Genomic DNA, 20346 nt, shown 5'->3' on the forward strand with positions numbered 1-20346 from the left:
CCTCCTGGAGAGTGTCCTTCACTTGTCTGGATGTTGTGACTGGGGTTTTTCTTTACCATAGAGAGGATCCTGCGATCATCCACCACTGTTGTCTTCCCTGGATGTCCAGGCCTTTTTATGTTGCTGCTCTCACCAATGTGTTCTTTTTTACCTCAGAATGTACCAAACTGTTGATTTGGCCACTCTTAATGTTGCTGCTATCTCTCTGATGGTTTTGTTTTTTGTTTTTTTTTTCATTTTTGGAACCTTACAATGGCCTGTTTCACTTGCATGGATAGCTCCCTTGAACGCATGATGTAGGTTCACAGCAATAGATTCAAAATACCACACTTGGAATCCACTCCAGACCTTTTACCTGCTTAGTTGATTAAGAAATAATGGAGTAGCCCACACCTGGCCATGAAACAGCTTTTGATTAAATTGTCCAATTACTTTTGGCCCCTTGAAAAAGGGGGAGGGTGGCTGTTCTTAAGAGCTGCTGTAATCCTTAAACCCTTCCTCCGATTTGGATGTACATACCCTCAAATTAAACCTGAGCGTGTGCACTTTCAGCCCATTATATAACTATAGCTTGAATATGTTTTGGTACATACCTGGAAAAATTGCGCCTGTGTCCAAATATATATGGACCTTACTGTATATATGTATTTTATTTTATTAATTTATTTGTACACAAACCAAAGCAGCAAATGTCATTTGTATTTATTTTTCATTGGGCCACGTTTTTGTTTTTATTCCTTGATGGCTATATTTTTAAGAAAGCATGCAATATGGTCATTTATGAGTCTGATTATGTACATATAATCTAAATCTGTAGTGCAACATGAGAAATCTTGCTATGCCCTTTGGGACCTAAAAAACATTCTGGTAGTTGCATGTTAGTGTGGATCGTGCTGGAACTCACCTAAAATATTGTTCTTTTGTATATCCGTTAACCCTGCTGGTTGGATGCCTCTAAATCATCACTCTTTTCATGTTTCTCTCATGCAGCTCTGAAGCCAAAGTTTGCAGAGTCCAAGGAGATATCTGAACTCTGTCACAACTTTGTGATGGTGAATGTAGAGGTGAGAGACCAGCTGCTGCTTGTTAAGATCCCTTGGTTTATTAAAGCTGACTTCTGGCAGATTCCTTTAAAAAAATTAAAGCCTAATTGTACTTTCACTTACACGTAATTTGGATACATCTATGCAGGAACACACAACTATTTAATGCATTTTTTTTATAAGGCACCTTTTATTGAGCTCCAGAGCCAGTATAAGATTACCCCCCCCACCCCCACCACCACCACCACCAGGCAGTAGGCTGCAAATAAGACCTCTGCTATCTGTCTGTGGCTAGCATTCTGAGTCCCAGCTTTGCAATTGGCAAACCACATGCTTCCTTACCAAATATGAAGCAGAACTTCACCCAAAAGGGGACGTTCTGCTCTTCCCCCCCACCCTTTATTACATTTGGCACTTTTTTTGGCACATTTCTAATCAGATGCTCGGTTGGCCAACAATCGCGTGTACGAGGCTTAAGGCTGGTCATACATTAACACAATTTTCTAAATAAAATTTTCCTTTTAGATTTACCAAAACCATATAATATGAGGTCAAACCTAAACACTTTCAATTTGTATGCAATCAGACAAGCCCTTGCACTACATAGTTGAAGGTAAATCTAAAGAAAATTGTATAATGTATGACCAGTCTAAGGTGCAGAGAGGACAGCTAGTTGGCAAGGGGCATGAATGAGGCCATTTACTGTAGGTCAAACTGGAACAACCTACCCTAAACAGGGGTAGGGGCCTCAGACACCATCTGTCTGCCATATATAATGCCATTTTACCATCTCTAATCCAGCAGTTTGACAATTCACACCTTCAGTCATGTGAATTGAAAATGTAAGACCTATGCAAACTTCCTGATACCAAGAATGGGATTATGTAACTAGAATTGGGTGGTTTTACAACTCCCAGAAATCAACATCTACTTTTATTATTATTGGCACTTATATAGCGCCAACAATTTTTATACAGTGCTTTACATATATATTGTACATTTACATCAGTCTCTACCATCAAACTTAGAATCTAAGGTTTCTAACTCACATGCATACCTACACATACCAGGGCAAATTTAGACTGGAGCCAATTAAACTACCAGCATGTCTTTCGAGTGTGGGAGGAAACAGGAGTAGCAGGAGGAAACCTGTACAGGGAGAACATGCAAAATCTTGGAAGGTTGTGCCATGGTTGGGATTCGAACTGACAGCCCTGGTGCTGCCAGGTGGAAGTGCTATTCCATGGTCTTAGGATTAAGGTGTTTGTGCTGCCAGTCTGGATATAAATGCTGAGATATGTTCTTGACATTCATTCAAACTGAAGAAGTAGCTCAGATAAACCACAAAATGGCTTCAGCATTACAGAACAAGTTCAGTTGAATGCGTCTAACTTTAACTTTTACTAGCTTCACATATTGTATCGTTAGTTCGGTGTGGATTGGAGCTATAATCATTTTAGTAAGATAAATATGTGAATTAGCTGCTATACCACCTTTTGGGTAGATTTTATAAATCTAAACACAAAATAATAGATTTTATTTATTTATTTTGTCACAACTATCTTTGTACCAAAAAAAAATTAAAAATATTTTATATTTGGACCATAAGGCGCTTCCCTGCTACCATCACTGCGTTGCAATCGTTAGTGCATTTCTAATTTTACTTTTTCTGGCTCCATGCACTGAAATGCATACCAGAGCTGCACTAGCCACTCCACTGATTGATACCAGAGTCTGCCATAGGAGTCTGCAGTTGGGACTTTTAAACCCATTCATGAGAACATGCAAACTCCATGCAGATAGTGTCTTGGTCAGGAATCCCCTTCCCCTCTTTAGTATTGTTGGTGTTTGTGCAGTGATAGTATACTTTTTTTTAGTCCTTCTTCTTTTTTTTTTTTTTTTTTTTTTTTTTAATGGCATTAGACATGGGTTATGTAAACCTGTTAACATTGGCCAAATGCATATATGTAGCAGCAGTGTGGTGGTGTACAGCTGGTATACCTTGTTGTATTGGGAGTGTACTCCCTGGTGCCCCAAGTGACCGAGCTGTCTCCTTTGGCTCCCAGCCACTGTTTACAATCATGAGGCTCCCGATTGTGTGATCACTGTGACAGCCAATCACATGATAGGGAAGCCGGTCTGTGTTTCCTAGTGTTAAGAACCAAATAAAGGCCAGCTCCTGCTTGAAGGAAAGGGTTAGGTTGTGTTAAGGGCTTTTAATATAAATATATATATATATATATATATATATATATATATATATATATATATATATATATTGTATGTATATGTGTTTTAAGGCTCCATGCACGCTGAAGCTCATAAACGGCCGTTTTTGGGAGTTTGGGCTTTTTTTTTTTTTTTTTTTTAACAGCACATAAACTCCCCTCTATGTTATCCTATGTCTCCATGCACACATGGACGTTTTTGGATGTTTATCAGCAGTGGAGTTTATGGGCTATTTTCTGGACGCCATAAAATCGCGTTCGGGAGTCGTTTTCCTGACCACAAAAAATGCCATACGCTGAAAAAACATCGGTAAACGCTCAAAAACGTGACTCGCCAGCGTTTTCTAACGTTTTTGATCCATTAAAAAAACGCTATTGCAAAAACATTAAACGTTGAAAGACTCACCGCAAAGCTACTGGAGTTTTTATAATGTCATTTTAACGTCCAGTGTTCATGGATCCTTAAGGGTAACAAGAAGTTTGTGTGTGTATATATGTATGTGTTAAACAGGCTGAAAGGAAATGGAGGATATGATTTTATATTTTACTTCATTTTTGGAGGTTGATATTGCTTAGTCCCTGAAATTGATGCATCCAAACTCACCAATTGTATAATTCCTACAACTAACATTCTGACCTTAAATGCCTAGCGCGCTTTTGCTAGGATTGCTGATTAATGTGTTTGACAGATTGTCTTGGTGACTAGTACTGGTGCCTTCATTGGTTTTATACAGGAGTCTATGTATTTTCCTGGTACATGTGTGGGCTTCATTTTAATGATCCTGTTTTGCTCAGCAGAAACAGAACATACTGAAAAGTAAATTGGCTTCTGCTTAAACTTCTTTTTTTTTTTTTCATGTTCTTGAATAACTGCTGTAGGAAATAATTAACCCTTTTTATATATATAATTTATTATTATTATTATTATATGCTGTATACGCTATTAATAAACTCCAGGAATATATAAAAAAAAAAAAGATGCAATTAGTATAAGAACTTGTATTTGACTCTCGAAATTCCAAGTACAGTAGAATGTAGACCAGGAGAGCGGCTGCTCAGAAATGGGGGCTAATTAGACTGCACTACAGTGCATAGAGCATGTTGACAGGCGCAAAGAGTAGAGGGAGGAGCTCATCAGACTGCTGCTTCTCCTTTACTATTCAGTCACAGACTAGGTGCAGAAAGGTGATCGTAGACTACATGTAAACTCTCCTAACCTGACCGTGGCTGCAGGAAAACGCAAAATGCAGTGAACCCACAAACCTGCATTTTTTCAGCATTTTGCATTTTCCAGCCATTAAAACATTCATATCCTGAACACGATTCTTCCACGTTAGAGAGGGAGGTTTAACCTCGCCTAAATGCTACAGCTCCTAAACTCTGTTAAAAGCCTATTTGTACATGGGCACATAGGCTTTTATGGAGTTGAGCTTTGGAGCTTTTGAAAAAAAAAAAAGCTAAAGGCTTCTAAACTTAAGGTTAGGAGCTGCTAGTGTATATGAAGCCTTGTATTGCTTAACAACAGTGGTTTTTTTTTTTTTTTTTTTTTTTTTTTTTTTTTTTTTGAAATGGTGTTTGATTATATGTAGATTATGATGACCAACTCTTTTTAAAAGTATCAACTATGCTCTTTTTCTAAATCTAGGATGAGGAGGAACCAAAAGGTGATGCATATAGCCCTGATGGTGGATACATCCCAAGAATTATCTTCCTGGGTAAGTTATGATTATTATAGCTTCTATAGGCACAAATAATTGCCTGCATTGTATTAAACTTGCACTTCAGTTGACGTGACAAACCCTTGAAATGCTTATAGTGAACACTTCTTTCTTTCTTTTTTTTTTGTAATTTTTATTTATTTATTTAGAAGCAGTAAAACAAATCCTTTTTAAACACTTCAGCCCCGGAAGAATTTGCCCCCTTCCTGACCAGGTCATTTTTACGATATGGCACTGCGGCACTTTAACTGAAAATTGCGCGATATTTTATACAGCGATCAGAGATAAAAATAGCCGCTGATTACTTTTATAAATGTCATTGTCGGGGAATGGGTTAACACTAGGAGGTGATCAAGGGATTAAATGTGTTCCCTCACTGTGTGTTCTGACTGGGGGAGGAGACCGATCACTGTTCCTACCTAGTAGGAAAACACGATCTGTCTCTGCTCCCCTGACAGAACTGGTATGTGTGTGTGTGTGTTTACACATACAGATCCCCGTTCTGGCTCTGTGAGGAGCGATTGTGGGTGCCCGGTGGACATCGCGCCCGCCGGTCACGCGCATCGGCTCCGGGGACACACTGCCGGCGCACACGTGCCTGCTATATCGATTTAAAGAGCCAATGCACAACGACAGCGATTTGCACAGCCATGCCAACCTGCCGCAGTACAACGGCGGCTGGTTGGCAAGTAGTTAACCGATTGCCGACCAGCGCACGCCGATTTACGTTGGCAGAATGGTACTGGTAGGTAAAAGGGCGTACAGGTACGTCCCCTTTTAAGAAGTGGTGTTGCATGCGCGCCCACCGCGGTCTCCTTGACCGCAGGTCCCGCGGACTCTATGTCCGCCGGGTGCCTGCGATCATGTCACAGAGAGGAAGACCGGGGAGATGCTTTTGTAAACAAAGCATTTTCCTGTTCTGCCTAGTGACAGGACAGTGATCACAGCTCTCTGTCATCGAGAGCAGTGATCACTGTCCTGTGTGTTGAAGCCTAGCCCCCTCACAGTTAGAATCAGTCCCTAGGACACACTTAACCCCTTCACCGCCCCTAGTGGTTAACCCCTTTACTGTCAGTGTCATTTATACTGTAATCAATGCATTTTTATAGCACTGATTGCTGTATAAATGACAATGGTTCCAAAATAGTGTAAAAAATGTCTGATGTGTCCGCCATAATGTCGCAGTCCCGATAAAAATCGCAGATCGCTGCCACTACTAATAAAAACAAAAAAAATTCCATAAAACTATCCCCTATTTTGTAGATGCTATAAATTTTGCGCAAACCAATCAATATACGCTTATTGCGATTTTTATTTATTTTTTTACCAAAAATATGTAGAAGACTACATATCAGCCTAAAATGAGGGGAAAAAATTTTTTTTATATATATTTTTGGGGGATATTTATTATAGCAAAAAGTGAAAAATATTGCGTGCCGTTAAAGTAAAAAGCAGTGAATATTTTCACGCTTTTTTTGTTTATAGCGCAAAAAATAAAAGCCGCAGAGGTGATCAAATACCATCAAAAGAAAGCTCTATTTGTGGGATAAAAGGACTTCAATTTTGTTTGGGTACAGTGTCGCAGGACCGCGCAATTGTCGGTTAAAGCAACGCAGTGCCAAATCGCAAAAAGTACTCTGGTCATTGAGCAGCCAAATCCTCTGGGGCTGAAGTGGTTAACAGACGCATATCAGATTGGGTACAGTAAATGTCGTACACAAAAACCTCACATGCCTGGCAAAGGGGTCCTGCAAGGCTCCGAAACGTTGCACTTTCTCTTGTGATGTGATCATTCTTCAATAAAAACTTTTGGATGGCATTTAGGGATCCTTGGTGTGCTGGCGAATATGTGCATTTACCTGTGATTTTCCAGTAACCAGCTGGTAGTCGCTGCAGCACCCTCTACTGATGAGCCTTTTTGCCAGGAATGTGTGGGAGGGGGATATACAGTGCCTTGCAAAAGTATTCACCCCCCTTGGCATTTTTCGTGTTTTTGTTGCCTCGCAACCTGGATTGTTTGAGGATCTGCATCATTTAATTTACAGAACATGCCCACAACTTTGAAGATTGTGTGTTTTATATAGATATAGAGATATATATATATATAGATAGATAGATAGATAGATATCTAAATTTTTATTGTGAACAGAAAAGTCAATGTGCATAACTATTCACCCCCCTAAAGTCAATACTTTGTAGAGCCACCTTTTGCGGCTATCACAGCTCCAAGTCGCTTTGGATAAGTCTCTATGGACTTGCCACATCTTACCACTGGGATTTTTGCCCATTCCTTCTTGCAAAACTGCTCCAGCTCTTTCAAGTTGGATGGTTTGCGCTTGTGAACAGCAATCTTTAAATCTGACCACAGATTTTCTATTGGATTGAGGTCTGGGCTTTGACCAGACCATTCCAACACATTTACATGTTTCCCCTTAAACCACTCAAGTGTTCTTTTAGCAGTGTTTGGGGTCATTGTCCTGCTGGAAGGTGAACCTCTGTCCTAGCGTCAAATCACACACAGAGTGGTACAGGTTTTGCTCAAGAATATACCTGCATTTAGCACCATCCATCTTTTCCTCAACTCTGACCAGTTTCCCAGTTCCAACTGCCGAAAAACATCCCCACAGCATGATGCTGCCACCACCATGTTTCACTGTGGGGATGGTGTTTGGGTGATGTGAGGTGTTGGGTTTGTGCCAGACATAGCGTTTTCTTTGATGGCCAAAAAATCCATTTTAGTCTCATCAGACCAGAACACCTTCCTCCATACATTTTGGGAGTCTCCCACGTGCCTTTTCGCAAACTCAAAATGTGCCATTTTGTTTTTTGCTGAAAGTTAATGCTTTCTTCTGGCCACTCTGCCATAAAGCCCAACTCTATGGAGCGTACGGCTTATTGTCTAGGGCTGCTGAAATTAATCGCAGCATCGATGCATCGCGATTCGGGTGTCCCCGATGCGGCATCGATGCATGCGACCAGAATAATCGATTTCTGGCCCCGCCCCCTCCCGGGAGAGCGCTCCGTGCGTAAAGCTGTTATTAGTGTGTATATTGCGGTCATGTGACACTCGGCCGCGCCTCCCTCCTCTCAGTCTCTCCTGATGTCAGCTCCGCCCACTGACTGGAGCTATCAGGTCAGAAGAGAGGCGGGCGGGGCTGACATCAGGAGAGACGTGAGAGGAGGGAGGCGCGGCCGAGTGTCACATGACCGCAATATACACACTAATAACAGCTTTACGCACGGAGCGCTCTCCCGGGAGAATTCACTGCCCACCTCAGATGTGACAACCGGCGGAACACCGGCCGCACAAATGGAGATCGGGGGGAGATGGTGAGCAGGCAGATCGCCCTGCTCATTACAGGCTGCCACCGGCAGAGCAGCATGTGAGTACGGAGGGGGAGGGGGGGGGGGCGCTGTGACACAAGTCCATATCATAAATTGTCTTCTATGTGCATTCATCACACCACAACTCTGCATTATTGTCCGCAGTCTGTGCCCATCTCCTGTGCCATGTCCGCCGCAGTCTGTGCCCATCTCCTGTGCCATGTCCGCCGCAGTCTGTGCCCATCTCCTGTGCCATGTCCGCCGCAGTCTGTGCCCATCTCCTGTGCCATGTCCGCCGCAGTCTGTGCCCATCTCCTGTGCCATGTCCGCCGCAGTCTGTGCCCATCTCCTGTGCCATGTCCGCCGCAGTCTGTGCCCATCTCCTGTGCCATGTCCGCCGCAGTCTGTGCCCATCTCCTGTGCCATGTCCGCCGCAGTCTGTGCCCATCTCCTGTGCCATGTCCGCCGCAGTCTGTGCCCATCTCCTGTGCCATGTCCGCCGCAGTCTGTGCCCATCTCCTGTGCCCTGTCCGCCGCAGTCTGTGACCATCTCCTGTGCCCTGTCCGCCGCAGTCTGTGACCATCTCCTGTGCCCTGTCCGCCGCAGTCTGTGACCATCTCCTGTGCCCTGTCCGCCGCAGTCTGTGACCATCTCCTGTGCCCTGTCCGCCGCAGTCTGTGACCATCTCCTGTGCCCTGTCCGCCGCAGTCTGTGACCATCTCCTGTGCCCTGTCCGCCGCAGTCTGTGACCATCTCCTGTGCCCTGTCCGCCGCAGTCTGTGACCATCTCCTGTGCCCTGTCCGCCGCAGTCTGTGACCATCTCCTGTGCCCTGTCCGCCGCAGTCTGTGACCATCTCCTGTGCCCTGTCCGCCGCAGTCTGTGACCATCTCCTGTGCCATGTCCGCCGCAGTCTGTGACCATCTCCTGTAGCATGTCCGCCGCAGTCTGTGACCATCTCCTGTGCCATGTCCGCCGCAGTCTGTGACCATCTCCTGTGCCATGTCCGCCGCAGTCTGTGACCATCTCCTGTAGCATGTCCGCCGCAGTCTGTGACCATCTCCTGTGCCATGTCCGCCGCAGTCTGTGACCATCTCCTGTGCCATGTCCGCCGCAGTCTGTGACCATCTCCTGTGCCATGTCCGCCGCAGTCTGTGACCATCTCCTGTAGCATGTCCGCCGCAGTCTGTGACCATCTCCTGTGCCATGTCCGCCGCAGTCTGTGACCATCTCCTGTAGCATGTCCGCCGCAGTCTGTGACCATCTCCTGTAGCATGTCCGCCGCAGTCTGTGACCATCTCCTGTAGCATGTCCGCCGCAGTCTGTGACCATCTCCTGTAGCATGTCCGCCGCAGTCTGTGACCATCTCCTGTAGCATGTCCGCCGCAGTCTGTGACCATCTCCTGTAGCATGTCCGCCGCAGTCTGTGACCATCTCCTGTAGCATGTCCGCCGCAGTCTGTGACCATCTCCTGTAGCATGTCCGCCGCAGTCTGTGACCATCTCCTGTAGCATGTCCGCCGCAGTCTGTGACCATCTCCTGTAGCATGTCCGCCGCAGTCTGTGACCATCTCCTGTAGCATGTCCGCCGCAGTCTGTGACCATCTCCTGTAGCATGTCCGCCGCAGTCTGTGACCATCTCCTGTAGCATGTCCGCCGCAGTCTGTGACCATCTCCTGTAGCATGTCCGCCGCAGTCTGTGACCATCTCCTGTAGCATGTCCGCCGCAGTCTGTGACCATCTCCTGTAGCATGTCCGCAGTCTGTGACCATCTCCTGTAGCATGTCCGCAGTCTGTGACCATCTCCTGTAGCATGTCCGCAGTCTGTGACCATCTCCTGTAGCATGTCCGCAGTCTGTGACCATCTCCTGTAGCATGTCCGCAGTCTGTGACCATCTCCTGTAGCATGTCCGCAGTCTGTGACCATCTCCTGTAGCATGTCCGCACTCTCTGACCATCTCCTGTAGCTTGTCCGCACTCTCTGACCATCTCCTGTAGCTTGTCCGCACTCTCTGACCATCTCCTGTAGCTTGTCCGCACTCTCTGACCATCTCCTGTAGCATGTCCGCAGTCTCTGACCATCTCCTGTAGCATGTCCGCAGTCTCTGACCATCTCCTGTAGCATGTCTGCAGTCTCTGACCATCTCCTGTAGCATGTCCGCAGTCTCTGACCATCTCCTGTAGCATGTCCGCAGTCTCTGATCATCTCCTGTAGCATGTCCGCAGTCTCTGATCATCTCCTGTAGCATGTCCGCAGTCTCTGATCATCTCCTGTAGCATGTCCGCAGTCTCTGATCATCTCCTGTAGCATGTCCGCAGTCTCTGATCATCTCCTGTAGCATGTCCGCAGTCTCTGATCATCTCCTGTAGCATGTCCGCAGTCTCTGATCATCTCCTGTAGCATGTCCGCAGTCTCTGATCATCTCCTGTAGCATGTCCGCAGTCTCTGATCATCTCCTTTAGTATTGTGGAAGAGAGCCTGGAGCTCCTCTGCTGTCTCTTTTTTTTTCTTAAGAACAGATAGAATTAAAAAAATGGAGTCCTCCTGACTACTTGAATTTTTTTTTGATGAAAACCATGAGAACTTGCGGACTTGCGCTGTAATCGTAATGCATCGTGATGCATCGCGGAATCGAATCGTTGACTTGATAATCGTAATCGAATCGAATCGTGAGGCCAGTGAAGATGCGCAGCCCTATTATTGTCGTTCTATGTACAGATACTCCAGTCTCTGCTGTGGAACTCTGCAGCTCCTCCAGGGTTACCTTAGGTCTCTGTGCTGCCTCTCTGATTAATGCCCTCCTTGCCCGGTCCGTGATTTTTGGTGTGCGGCCGTCTCTTGGCAGGTTTGCTGTTGTGCCATGTTCTTTCCATTTGATTATGATAGATTTGATAGTGCTCCTAGGGATCATCAAAGATTTGGATATTTTTTTTTTAGAACCTAACCTTGACTTGTACTTCTCAGCAACATTGTCCATTACTTGTTTGGAGAGTTCCTTGGTCTTCATGGCAGTGTTTGGTTAGTGGTGTCCCTTGCTTAGGTATTGCAGCCTCTGGGGCATTTCAAAAAGGTGTGTATATGTAATGACAGATCATGTGACACTTAGATTGCACACAGGTGGACATCATTTCACTAATTATGTGACTTCTGAAGGTAATTGGTTGCACCAGAGCTTTTTTTTGGGCTTCATAACAAAGGGGGTGAATACATACGCACATGCCAATTATCAGTTTTTAATTTATGAAAATAACCAGTTACACTTACCGGTAACAGTGTTTCTGGGAAGTCTTCCAGGACGGCACCCTGAGAGCTGACTGGTCCACCTGACAGGAAACACAGCTCCTCAGTTGTGACAAAGTATTGACCCACACCAGTGCACGAGAGTGAAAAACATAACCACCACCACACTCTCTAAACATTACATCTTTTCTAAATAGAACGGGTGGGAAGTAGGCCTGCCGTCCTGGAAGACTTCCCAGAAACACCGTTACCGGTAAGTGTAACTGGTTATTTTCTCAAGTCGTCTTCCAGGACGGCACCCTGAGAGAAGAGCAAGTAGCTCAGGCCTACCTTTAGGGCGGGACCACCGCTTGCAGGACCTTCCTGCCAAATGCCAGGTCCTGAGGAGATAGTAACTCCACTCTAATGCCTCAGGAACGTGTTCTGGCTTGATAATGTAGCGGCTCTACATATCTGCTCCACCGAAGCTCCGGCCCTTTCCGCCCAGGAGGTTGCCAGAAATCGCATGGAATGCGCTCTAGGATTTCTAGGAGCTGCTTTACCTGACTGCTCATAGGCTAACGAAATGGTATGCTTAATCCATCTGGCTATAGAATCCTTGGATGCCTGTTGGCCCTTCTTTTGGCCTGAAAAATTAACTAAAAGATGGCTGGACCTTCTGAATTCCTTAACCCTTTCTAGGTAGGATAATAAACAGCATCTGACGTCCAGACAATGAAAAGAAACTTCCCCTTCACTTTTGGGGTTACTACAAAAGGAAGGCAGCACCACTTCTTGAGTCCTATGGAACTTTGATGCTACCTTAGGGAGGTACAGGGGGTCTGCCTAAGTATAACCCTGTCCTCGAATAAAGAAAAAAATGGTTCTTTAATAGAAAAAGCCTGAATGTCACCTACTCTCCTAGCTAAGGTGATTGCGAGTAAAAAGGCCAACTTAAAGGTCAGGATCCTAAGTGGGATCTGAGCTATTGGTTCAAAGGGGGCCTTTGTTAACCCCTCCAGTACTAGTGTAAGGTCCCAAGGAGGAAACCTAGACATTTGAACAGGGAACAACCTCTCCCTGACCAAGAGAAATCTCTTGATCAGGGGGTGTAATGTCAAACGTTTCTCAAGGAAACAGGACAAGGCTGAAACCTGCGCCTTAAGCGTCTTGGTTGCCAAACCTAGATCTGCTCCATCCTGGAGAAATTCTAAGATGGCAGGGATCTCTCTTTGAGAAGTCCCTCTCTCCTGACACCAGCGAGAGAAAATCGCCCAGGTCTTGGCGTAAATATGCCTTGTGACTGGCTTTCTACTAAGGAGCAGTGTATCCACTACTCTGTCCGACAGTCCCTTCTCCCGCAGGTTCTGCCTTTCAAGAACCAGGCCGTCAGCTTGAAGAAGCTGGGGTCTGGGTGGCGGACTGGACCCTGAAGGAGAAGGTCGCCCCGGACAGGAAGGTGAAGCGGTGGGGCTATGGACCTACTGTGCAGAGTTGGAAACCAGGCTCTCTTGGGCCACCAAGGGGCTATTGGAATCAACTTGCTTTCCAAGAGGAACAGCTTTTGAAGGACCCTCGGAATTAGTCCCAGAGGGGGAAAAGCATAGGCCAGTCGGAAGTTCCAGACCTGTGCCAACGCGTCTATCCCCTCTGAGCCTCTCTCTCGAGGAAGGGAAAAGAATCTCTTTACCCTTCTGCTTTTCCTGCGGGCAAAGAGATCTATCTCTGGAACGCCGAATTGCCGACTTAAAAGGGAAAAGACCTCTGGATTCAGTTCCCATTCCCCCTGCAGAATCGGCTGCCGACTGAGGTAGTCTGCCTCTACATTTAATGTCCCCTTTATGTGGACTGCGGAGATGGAAGGAATCCGACTTTCCGCCCAGGACAGGATCTCTGCTGATAGGGATAGGAGTGTTGTAGATCTGGTACCCCCCTGATGATTCAGAAACGCCACTGCCGTGGCATTGTCTGATAAGACCTGCAGCTCCTGGCCCCTGATCCTTCCCTCAAAAGCCTTTAGTGCTTCTCCTATGGCCAACAGCTCTCGAAAGTTGGAGGAGGCCTTTCTTTGTTCTGAATTCCAGGACCCCTGAGCTATTAGATCCTCTAGGTGGGCTCCCCACCCCCAGGAAATTGCATCTGTCGTTAACCTGAGAGGCTGAAGTTGGCTCCAAAGGAGGCCCCCTTGAAGTCTCTGAGGAAGGAGCCACCAGTGAAGGGAGTTCTTTACTTTGACCGGAATGGCTATCTCTATGTCCAGAGAGTCTCTTTTTCTGTCCCAAGAGGATAGAAGAAAGTGCTGGAGGGGCCTGGAGTGTAGCTGTGTCCAAGGAACTGCTGGGATGGCTGACGTCATTGGACCCAGAACTCTCATGATACCTCTGTAGGAGATGGTGTTTGCCTGTAACAGCGACCTGACCGCTGATATGAGGCCCTCTACCTTGCCCTGAGGCAGAACTAACTTTTGCTCTGAGGAGTCCACCTGGAAACCTAGATACAGCTTTGTCTGAGCAGGAGTCAGCGAGGACTTTTCCCTGCTGACAATCCATCCCAGGTCTTCTAAGGTCTGCATTACTCTGGATAGATCCAGAAGTAGTTGATCCCGACTTAGACTGTAAATCAAAATGTCGTCCAGGTAGGGAATCAATGCCACTCCCTGGAGGTGTAAAAAAGCCACCACCTCTGCCCTGAACTTTGTGAAGACTCTCGGACTGGATGCCAGTCCAAAGGGGAGGTCTGTGAACTGCCAGTGTTGCACTCCCTCTGGAGAGGCGATCGCAAATCCCAGAAAGCTTTGATGGCCCTGAAAAATGGGGACATGAAGGTAGGCGTCTTTTAAATCTAAGGTCACCATAAACACATCTTTGAGGAGATGTCTCCTGAGAGAATAGACGCTCCATGCGGAACTTCTTGTAACTAAGAAAAGCATTGAGGTTCCTTAGATTTATAATAAGACAATACCTTCCTGAGGGTTTTGGTACCACAAAAACGTGGGAATAAAACCCCTGACCCTGCTGGTCCACTGGAACAGGTATTATAACCTCCTGACTGGCCAGCACTCTTCTATTCTGAAGGATTCCTACCACCTTGCAGGGATCCCTGGGAAGGTAGGTCAAGAGAAACTTGGGGGGTGGAGGGGAGAGAAACTCCAATCTGTAACCCTCTCTTATGATCCGAAGAACATAGGGACTTTGGGTGATTCTTTCCCACTGAGAGGCAAAGTGGGAAAGTCTGCCCCCTACCGGAAAGTCATTTGGGGGTCTTGTCAGCTGACTTCTGGCTAGAAAAGAGAACGCCAGTCTTTTGTTTGTCTTTTCCTGCGCCCCAACATCTATTAGGGGAGACCTTTTTCTCAGAGAAGCTATTTTTTGCCTGGGGGCCACGAAAAAACCACTTCCTTTCTCTCCTAGGTTTGGTAGGAAATTTTTTCCCTTTCTCGGTAGATCTGGCTAAAGCCTGATCTAGGCCAGCACCAAAAAGGAGCGTCCCTTCAAAAGGGAGACCACAAAGATGGGTCTTGGATGAGCTATCCCCATCCCAGGTCTTAACCCAGAGGGCTCGCCTGGCTGAGTTTAGCAAGGCACCTGTCTTAGCGGTCGTACGCACTGTCTCAACCGCAGCATCAGCTAAATATGCGACAGCATTCCCTATGACCTCCAGAGAATCCAGGACCTCCCTGGATTTGGAGGTTCGGGATACGTGGTCCATTAATTTACAGACCCACGTGTCGGCATTCCTTGTGATGCAAGCTGAAGCCAATGCAGGGCTCATAGCCGCAGCGTTAGCGTCCCAGGCTCGGCGTAGAATGGCTTCAGCCCTGCGATCCATTTGATCCTAAAAGTTACCGGTATCTTCGAAGGAAAGATCCGACTGCTTAGAGACCTGTGCTAAGGAGGTGTCTAGTCTAGGACTTTTGAAAAACCTTTCCTCATTCTCCTCAGAGAAGGGGCATCTACGCTTCCAGGTTTTATATTTTAGAAGCCTTCTTTTTGGTTCTTTCCATTCCCTTAGGATGACTTCCATAAGGGCGGAATGTACCGGAAGGACCCTGGCCTGAGGTTTAATCAAGCTTCTATACATCTTATCCTGAGCGGACACCTGTGCAGCAGGCTCCTGAATCTCCTCTGAGGCATAAATAGCTTTCAGAAGATCTTCCATGTCGTCGGCAGAAAATATATGTCTGCTAGACCTGGATTCCTCCCTCCCATCCTCCTCTTGGCTGTCCACCACCCCTTCATCAGAAACCTCCTGATTAGGAACTTCTGAATCACACTCTTCCTCGGAAACGTGGGGGAGTGGGTACTTCAGTACATCCGCCCGATATCTCCTAGAGGAGGCAAAGCTCTCCTGGGAAGAGGCATCCTTACTAGAGTGAGCCTCTGGATCCCTAGGCTTAAGGGTGGCCTGAAAAGACTTTAAGGTGGACAGCATCTCAGTTTACATAGTAAGGAATTCCTTCATCATCTGAGATGTCTCCTTCCCTGTCAACTTCTGCATGCATTTAAAACAGAAGGGTTTTGGATGATCTGGGGGTAGCCTGTCATTACAGTTCCCACATCTTTTAGAGTGGGTGGAGGATTTCACAGGACGGCTGGCAACCTCACGGGCAATAGCATCGTCCCCTGAAAAAACACACTGGCATACACTGTGAGAATCGGAGGAGAAGAGTTGGGGTACCCTCCCCCTCTAAACCTCCGAAGGGGGGTCAGACTCACCCCCTGTGGTCTCTTCTATGGCCGCAGACCCTGCAGGTCTCTCCTTTTCGTGTTCCATGCTACTTCCGGCTGGAGGTGCTGCATACAGGAACGCAGAGGAGACATGGGCGCCTGTTCCCTGTGGCTTTTTATATCCTTTGTATGCTGGCTGCATCGCGCCACCGCCATCTTGCCGAGGACCAGAAGTGGTACTGGACAAAGGTCACTTCCTGCTGCAGCCTTCCCACTCCCCCCTCTAGAGGAGGAAGTGATGTCATAAACACCAGGAAAATGGCGCCGAGCGCCGGGACGCTAAGCTACACTCAGCCAGGGAGAAACAGCTCTTCATGCAGAGATACTTGCCGCGCGACCCCCGCGAACGGTCAATCCAGTCGGTGGGTCGGTGGGTCGGTGGGTGGGTGGGTGGGCGGACGGACGGACGGACGGACGGGCAGGCAGACGGACGGACGGTAGCCCTGGCCAGACCTCAGAACGGGACTCGCCCTCTAGTCTTGAAGCCATTAGAAGGAAAAAACACCAACTCCTGCCATTGCGCGGCCACCGCACAGGTAAGGAAGGGCAACAGGAAATTTGGCCCCTGAAGTTCTGGGTACACCACAGTACCCAGGGTCCTTCAGCACTCGGGGGGGGGGGTTCTTCTATAGGAGATGCACAGTCACCGACCCAGGTCCTGCTTCTGCTGCCTCCCCCCCGAGAAATGGATTGGGAAAACCCCCCAGGAAGGATGAGAACCATCCGGCCAGACCCTAGCGGCTCCCCAGGCATTTGGTCCTGCTCCCAGGGGGAGACCATCAGCCCCAGGCCTCTAGGTCAGCAGAAAAATAACAAACGGTTTCGCTGTGGGGAAACAATCAAAAACTGAGGAGCATCTGGATGGGGCGGGGGCCTTTAACCTCTTGATTGATTGTGTTTCCTGTCAGGTGGACCAGTCATCTCTCAGGGTGCCGTCCTGGAAGACGACTTGAGAAAAATAGTTTTATGTATATATTTTTCTAATTTTACTTCACCAACTTAGACTATTGTGTTCTGATCCATCACATTATAATTCAGATTAAAAAAAACATTGAACTAAAGGCTGTAATGTAACAAAATAGGTAAAAAGCCAAGGAGGGTGAATACTTTTGCAAGGCACTGTACACATAAATCTAACCTAAAGTACAGATAAAATGGAGGCCTGGGCACCGGTGTAGACGATGTGTGATCTAAGTATTCAGCAGAGCTTCCTGTGTACACAGTTGGAATATACAATTTTCTTCCTCTGTTAGTTTTTTATTTTTTTTTTTTTAAGTTTTTTAAGGGAAAAAGCTACATGAAACGCCAGTAGAAAAATATAAAAAGTGGTAAGGGGGAGGGAATGGGGAAAAGAAGAGGAAAGAAAAAAAAAAAAGGGGAAGGGGCCAAATGAAAGGAGGGGGTGGGGGTAAAAACCCACCTACCCTACCCGGGCTGATGCCCAGAAGATCAAGTCACCTCCAGGAATCGGAGAGACCTCCGGGATGCTTAACCTCAGGCTCTGGTTAGAAAGCTAGTGAAGTTTGATCCTTAAAATATAGGGAGTCCAAATTTTTCCAATACTTTTCCTCTTGCTCCTTCAACACCTTGATCATCACTTAGATCTTTAATTGATTCTAGCAATCCAGTGTGTTCTATTGGGAGGGACAGTACTTTTCCATAGTGCTGGAATGCAGGCTTCAGCTGCATTTAAGATGTTTCAATAGGGAGTTTTTTTTTTTTGTACCCCTTATACAGGGAACACATTTTACTTGCTGATGGATTCATTGTTTTATCCATGCATTGCTTTAATGCACTATTGCTTTTTCCAGTGATCTGGGAAACTCTTTTGCTTACTTTGCTGTCTTTCAAAAATGTATGTCGCAAAAAGAGACATTTGTCATGGCCTTCTAACATATTCTCCTCACCTGCTCTGTGCAATGGTTTTGCACAGAACAGCCCGATTCTCCTTTTGTTTCCCGCTGGAGCTCCTGGATTCCTTTTGACAGGTAAGACAACAAAGCAAACAATATGAGAACTTTTAGAATATCTGTTAACATTAGGGCTGAAACAACTAATCGATTAATCGACAACTAATCGATTATGAAATTAATCGATTACTATTTTCATAATCGATTAATCGGCCAGAAACATAATGGGGTTAAAAATAATAAAATGAGCCCTTTATAGTACAAAAAGAGCAAATAATCGCTACTGTAAATATTACTTTCACAGTTCTACAGTTAAAAAGTGAACCCCTTACAGTAGCGATTATTTGCTTTTTTTTGTACTATAAAAGGGCTCATTTTAGGTTTTTTTAACCCCGTTATGTTACTAAACGTCTTAGACCTGGTTCACATCTTTGTGTTTTTTTTGGTGCTTTTTGTAGAAACGCACTACAGTTCATTTAACATGGTTTTCTATGGGACACGTTCACATCTATGCTTTTTTCAGCCGCTGTGTATTTGGAAAGGGTCAAGGACTTTTTTTTTTTTTTAACACAAAACTGTGCTTTTTTGGTTCCATATACTTTAATGGAGAAGCTGCAGAAAAGCATGTAATGCGTTTTTGCAGCATTTTGTATTTTTTAATGTGCCCAACAACAAATTGGACAAAAAACTGTATTTCTCTTCTAATAGTGTATACAGTATATCTCTTCTTCCTGTTATTCTCAGAGTGGATTCAATATTTTGCTCCCTAACCATACAGTTGGTTGTTTATATTTACCACTGCATAGAGATATTTAAGAATAAATTGTTTTAAAAAAAAACTTTACATATTAACTAAATTATACACCACACTTTTTTTTTTTAAAGGTTATTAATTGATTAATCGATTAATCGAAACAATAATCGACCAACTAATCAATTATGAAAATAATCGTTAGTTGCAGCCCTAGTTAACATCACTGAATAAATTGTTGTCAATAGACCACTTGCACATCTTTTGGAGAGTCCGTGGTCAGCAAAGCAGCAAAACTGTATAAGGCGCTTGTGGTTTGCAGAATTATGAATTTGTTTCAAAACCAATTTGTATTTTAGATCCCAGTGGGCACGTTCATCCAGAGATAATAAACTCAAAAGGGAACCCAAGTTACAAGTACTTTTACAGCAGTGCAGAGCAAGGTATGTCAGATGGCTAATGCAAGCTTGAAAAAATAAAGATCTTCCTGTGGTGTGTATTTTTTTTTTTTTTTTTTGGCCTAGTTTGTACAGCTTATATCAGAAGTCCTGCTATGCTTGGACAGTGCCTTTTTTGAAGTACAGCATTTATGGCCATCATCGCAATTCAGTTTTAAGACTACTAAATTATAGGGCTTAGTAAATAGAAAATCACTTGTGCTAGCTGCTGATTCTGCCTATTGCTGAGCAGGTAATTTTTGGAAAATGTAAGCTTTTGTTTTGTATGAAAAATACCAGAAAATCTCCCCCAAAACTTTCTACGTTCTTGTTGTAGTCCGTCCTAATCCCTTCCCCCTAGACATTGATGTCTATATACTACCTTTTTTCAGCTTCTTAGCATGTGAACATTATCAGTTCACATGCTAAGATGGCTGTCACTTTGTTTGGTACACAAGACATAGGCTGGTTTTCATCCCACAGCATTTCTAAACGGTCAGTTATGTGCAAACGGACCTTGGAATATATTTTACTTAACAGTGTGAAACCCAATAAAACCTTTTGAAATAATAAAATGCCAGAAAGCATAATAGCCTATTAGTGAGATGGATGGAAAAAGAACAAAAAGCCCTCCACTGAACTAGCGTGAAACATATTAGATCCTTCTTGAAACAGAAGGTATCTACTGTCTCCCTTTTCATCACAATTCCTATGAAGTGTTTTATTCCTGTTGTAAGATAGTGGGTAGGGCTTTGTGAATAATTATTTTATGCCCCTGACCTAAGTGTACATCCAGTACTGCTGGTTCTTAACACCGATACAGCCTAATTTTATAGTGTCGCTTATTCCAAATGGCATACAGCTGGCTTGTTGGATGTCACCAGTGCAGTCCATGAAAATTTTGGTTTCCAATGACTGGGAATTGGAGAGTATAATCAAACCGGGTATGGTGCCAGAGGAAACTAAAAAGTTATCCACTGCACCAATGT

At 45.3% G+C, this 20346-nt stretch overlaps 1 protein-coding gene across 2 annotated transcripts in view; it reads left to right on the forward strand.

Moving 5' to 3' along the window:
• The window catches only part of TXNDC12 (thioredoxin domain containing 12), a 44200-nt gene that overhangs the window by 17847 nt on the left and 6007 nt on the right, over positions 1 to 20346 (forward strand). For both annotated transcript variants that reach the window (XR_012235348.1, XM_073593537.1), the window contains exons 4-6: positions 991 to 1064; positions 4917 to 4986; positions 19280 to 19363. Coding sequence is in view for 1 of the 2 variants with exons in the window: in XM_073593537.1 (XP_073449638.1) it covers positions 991 to 1064; positions 4917 to 4986; positions 19280 to 19363 (228 nt within the window). In the remaining variant the exon portion in view is untranslated. The remainder of the gene's footprint in view (positions 1 to 990; positions 1065 to 4916; positions 4987 to 19279; positions 19364 to 20346) is intronic.

The sequence above is a fragment of the Aquarana catesbeiana genome, linkage group LG07 (assembly GCF_042186555.1).
Source record: "Aquarana catesbeiana isolate 2022-GZ linkage group LG07, ASM4218655v1, whole genome shotgun sequence".
Lineage (NCBI taxonomy): Eukaryota > Metazoa > Chordata > Amphibia > Anura > Ranidae > Aquarana > Aquarana catesbeiana.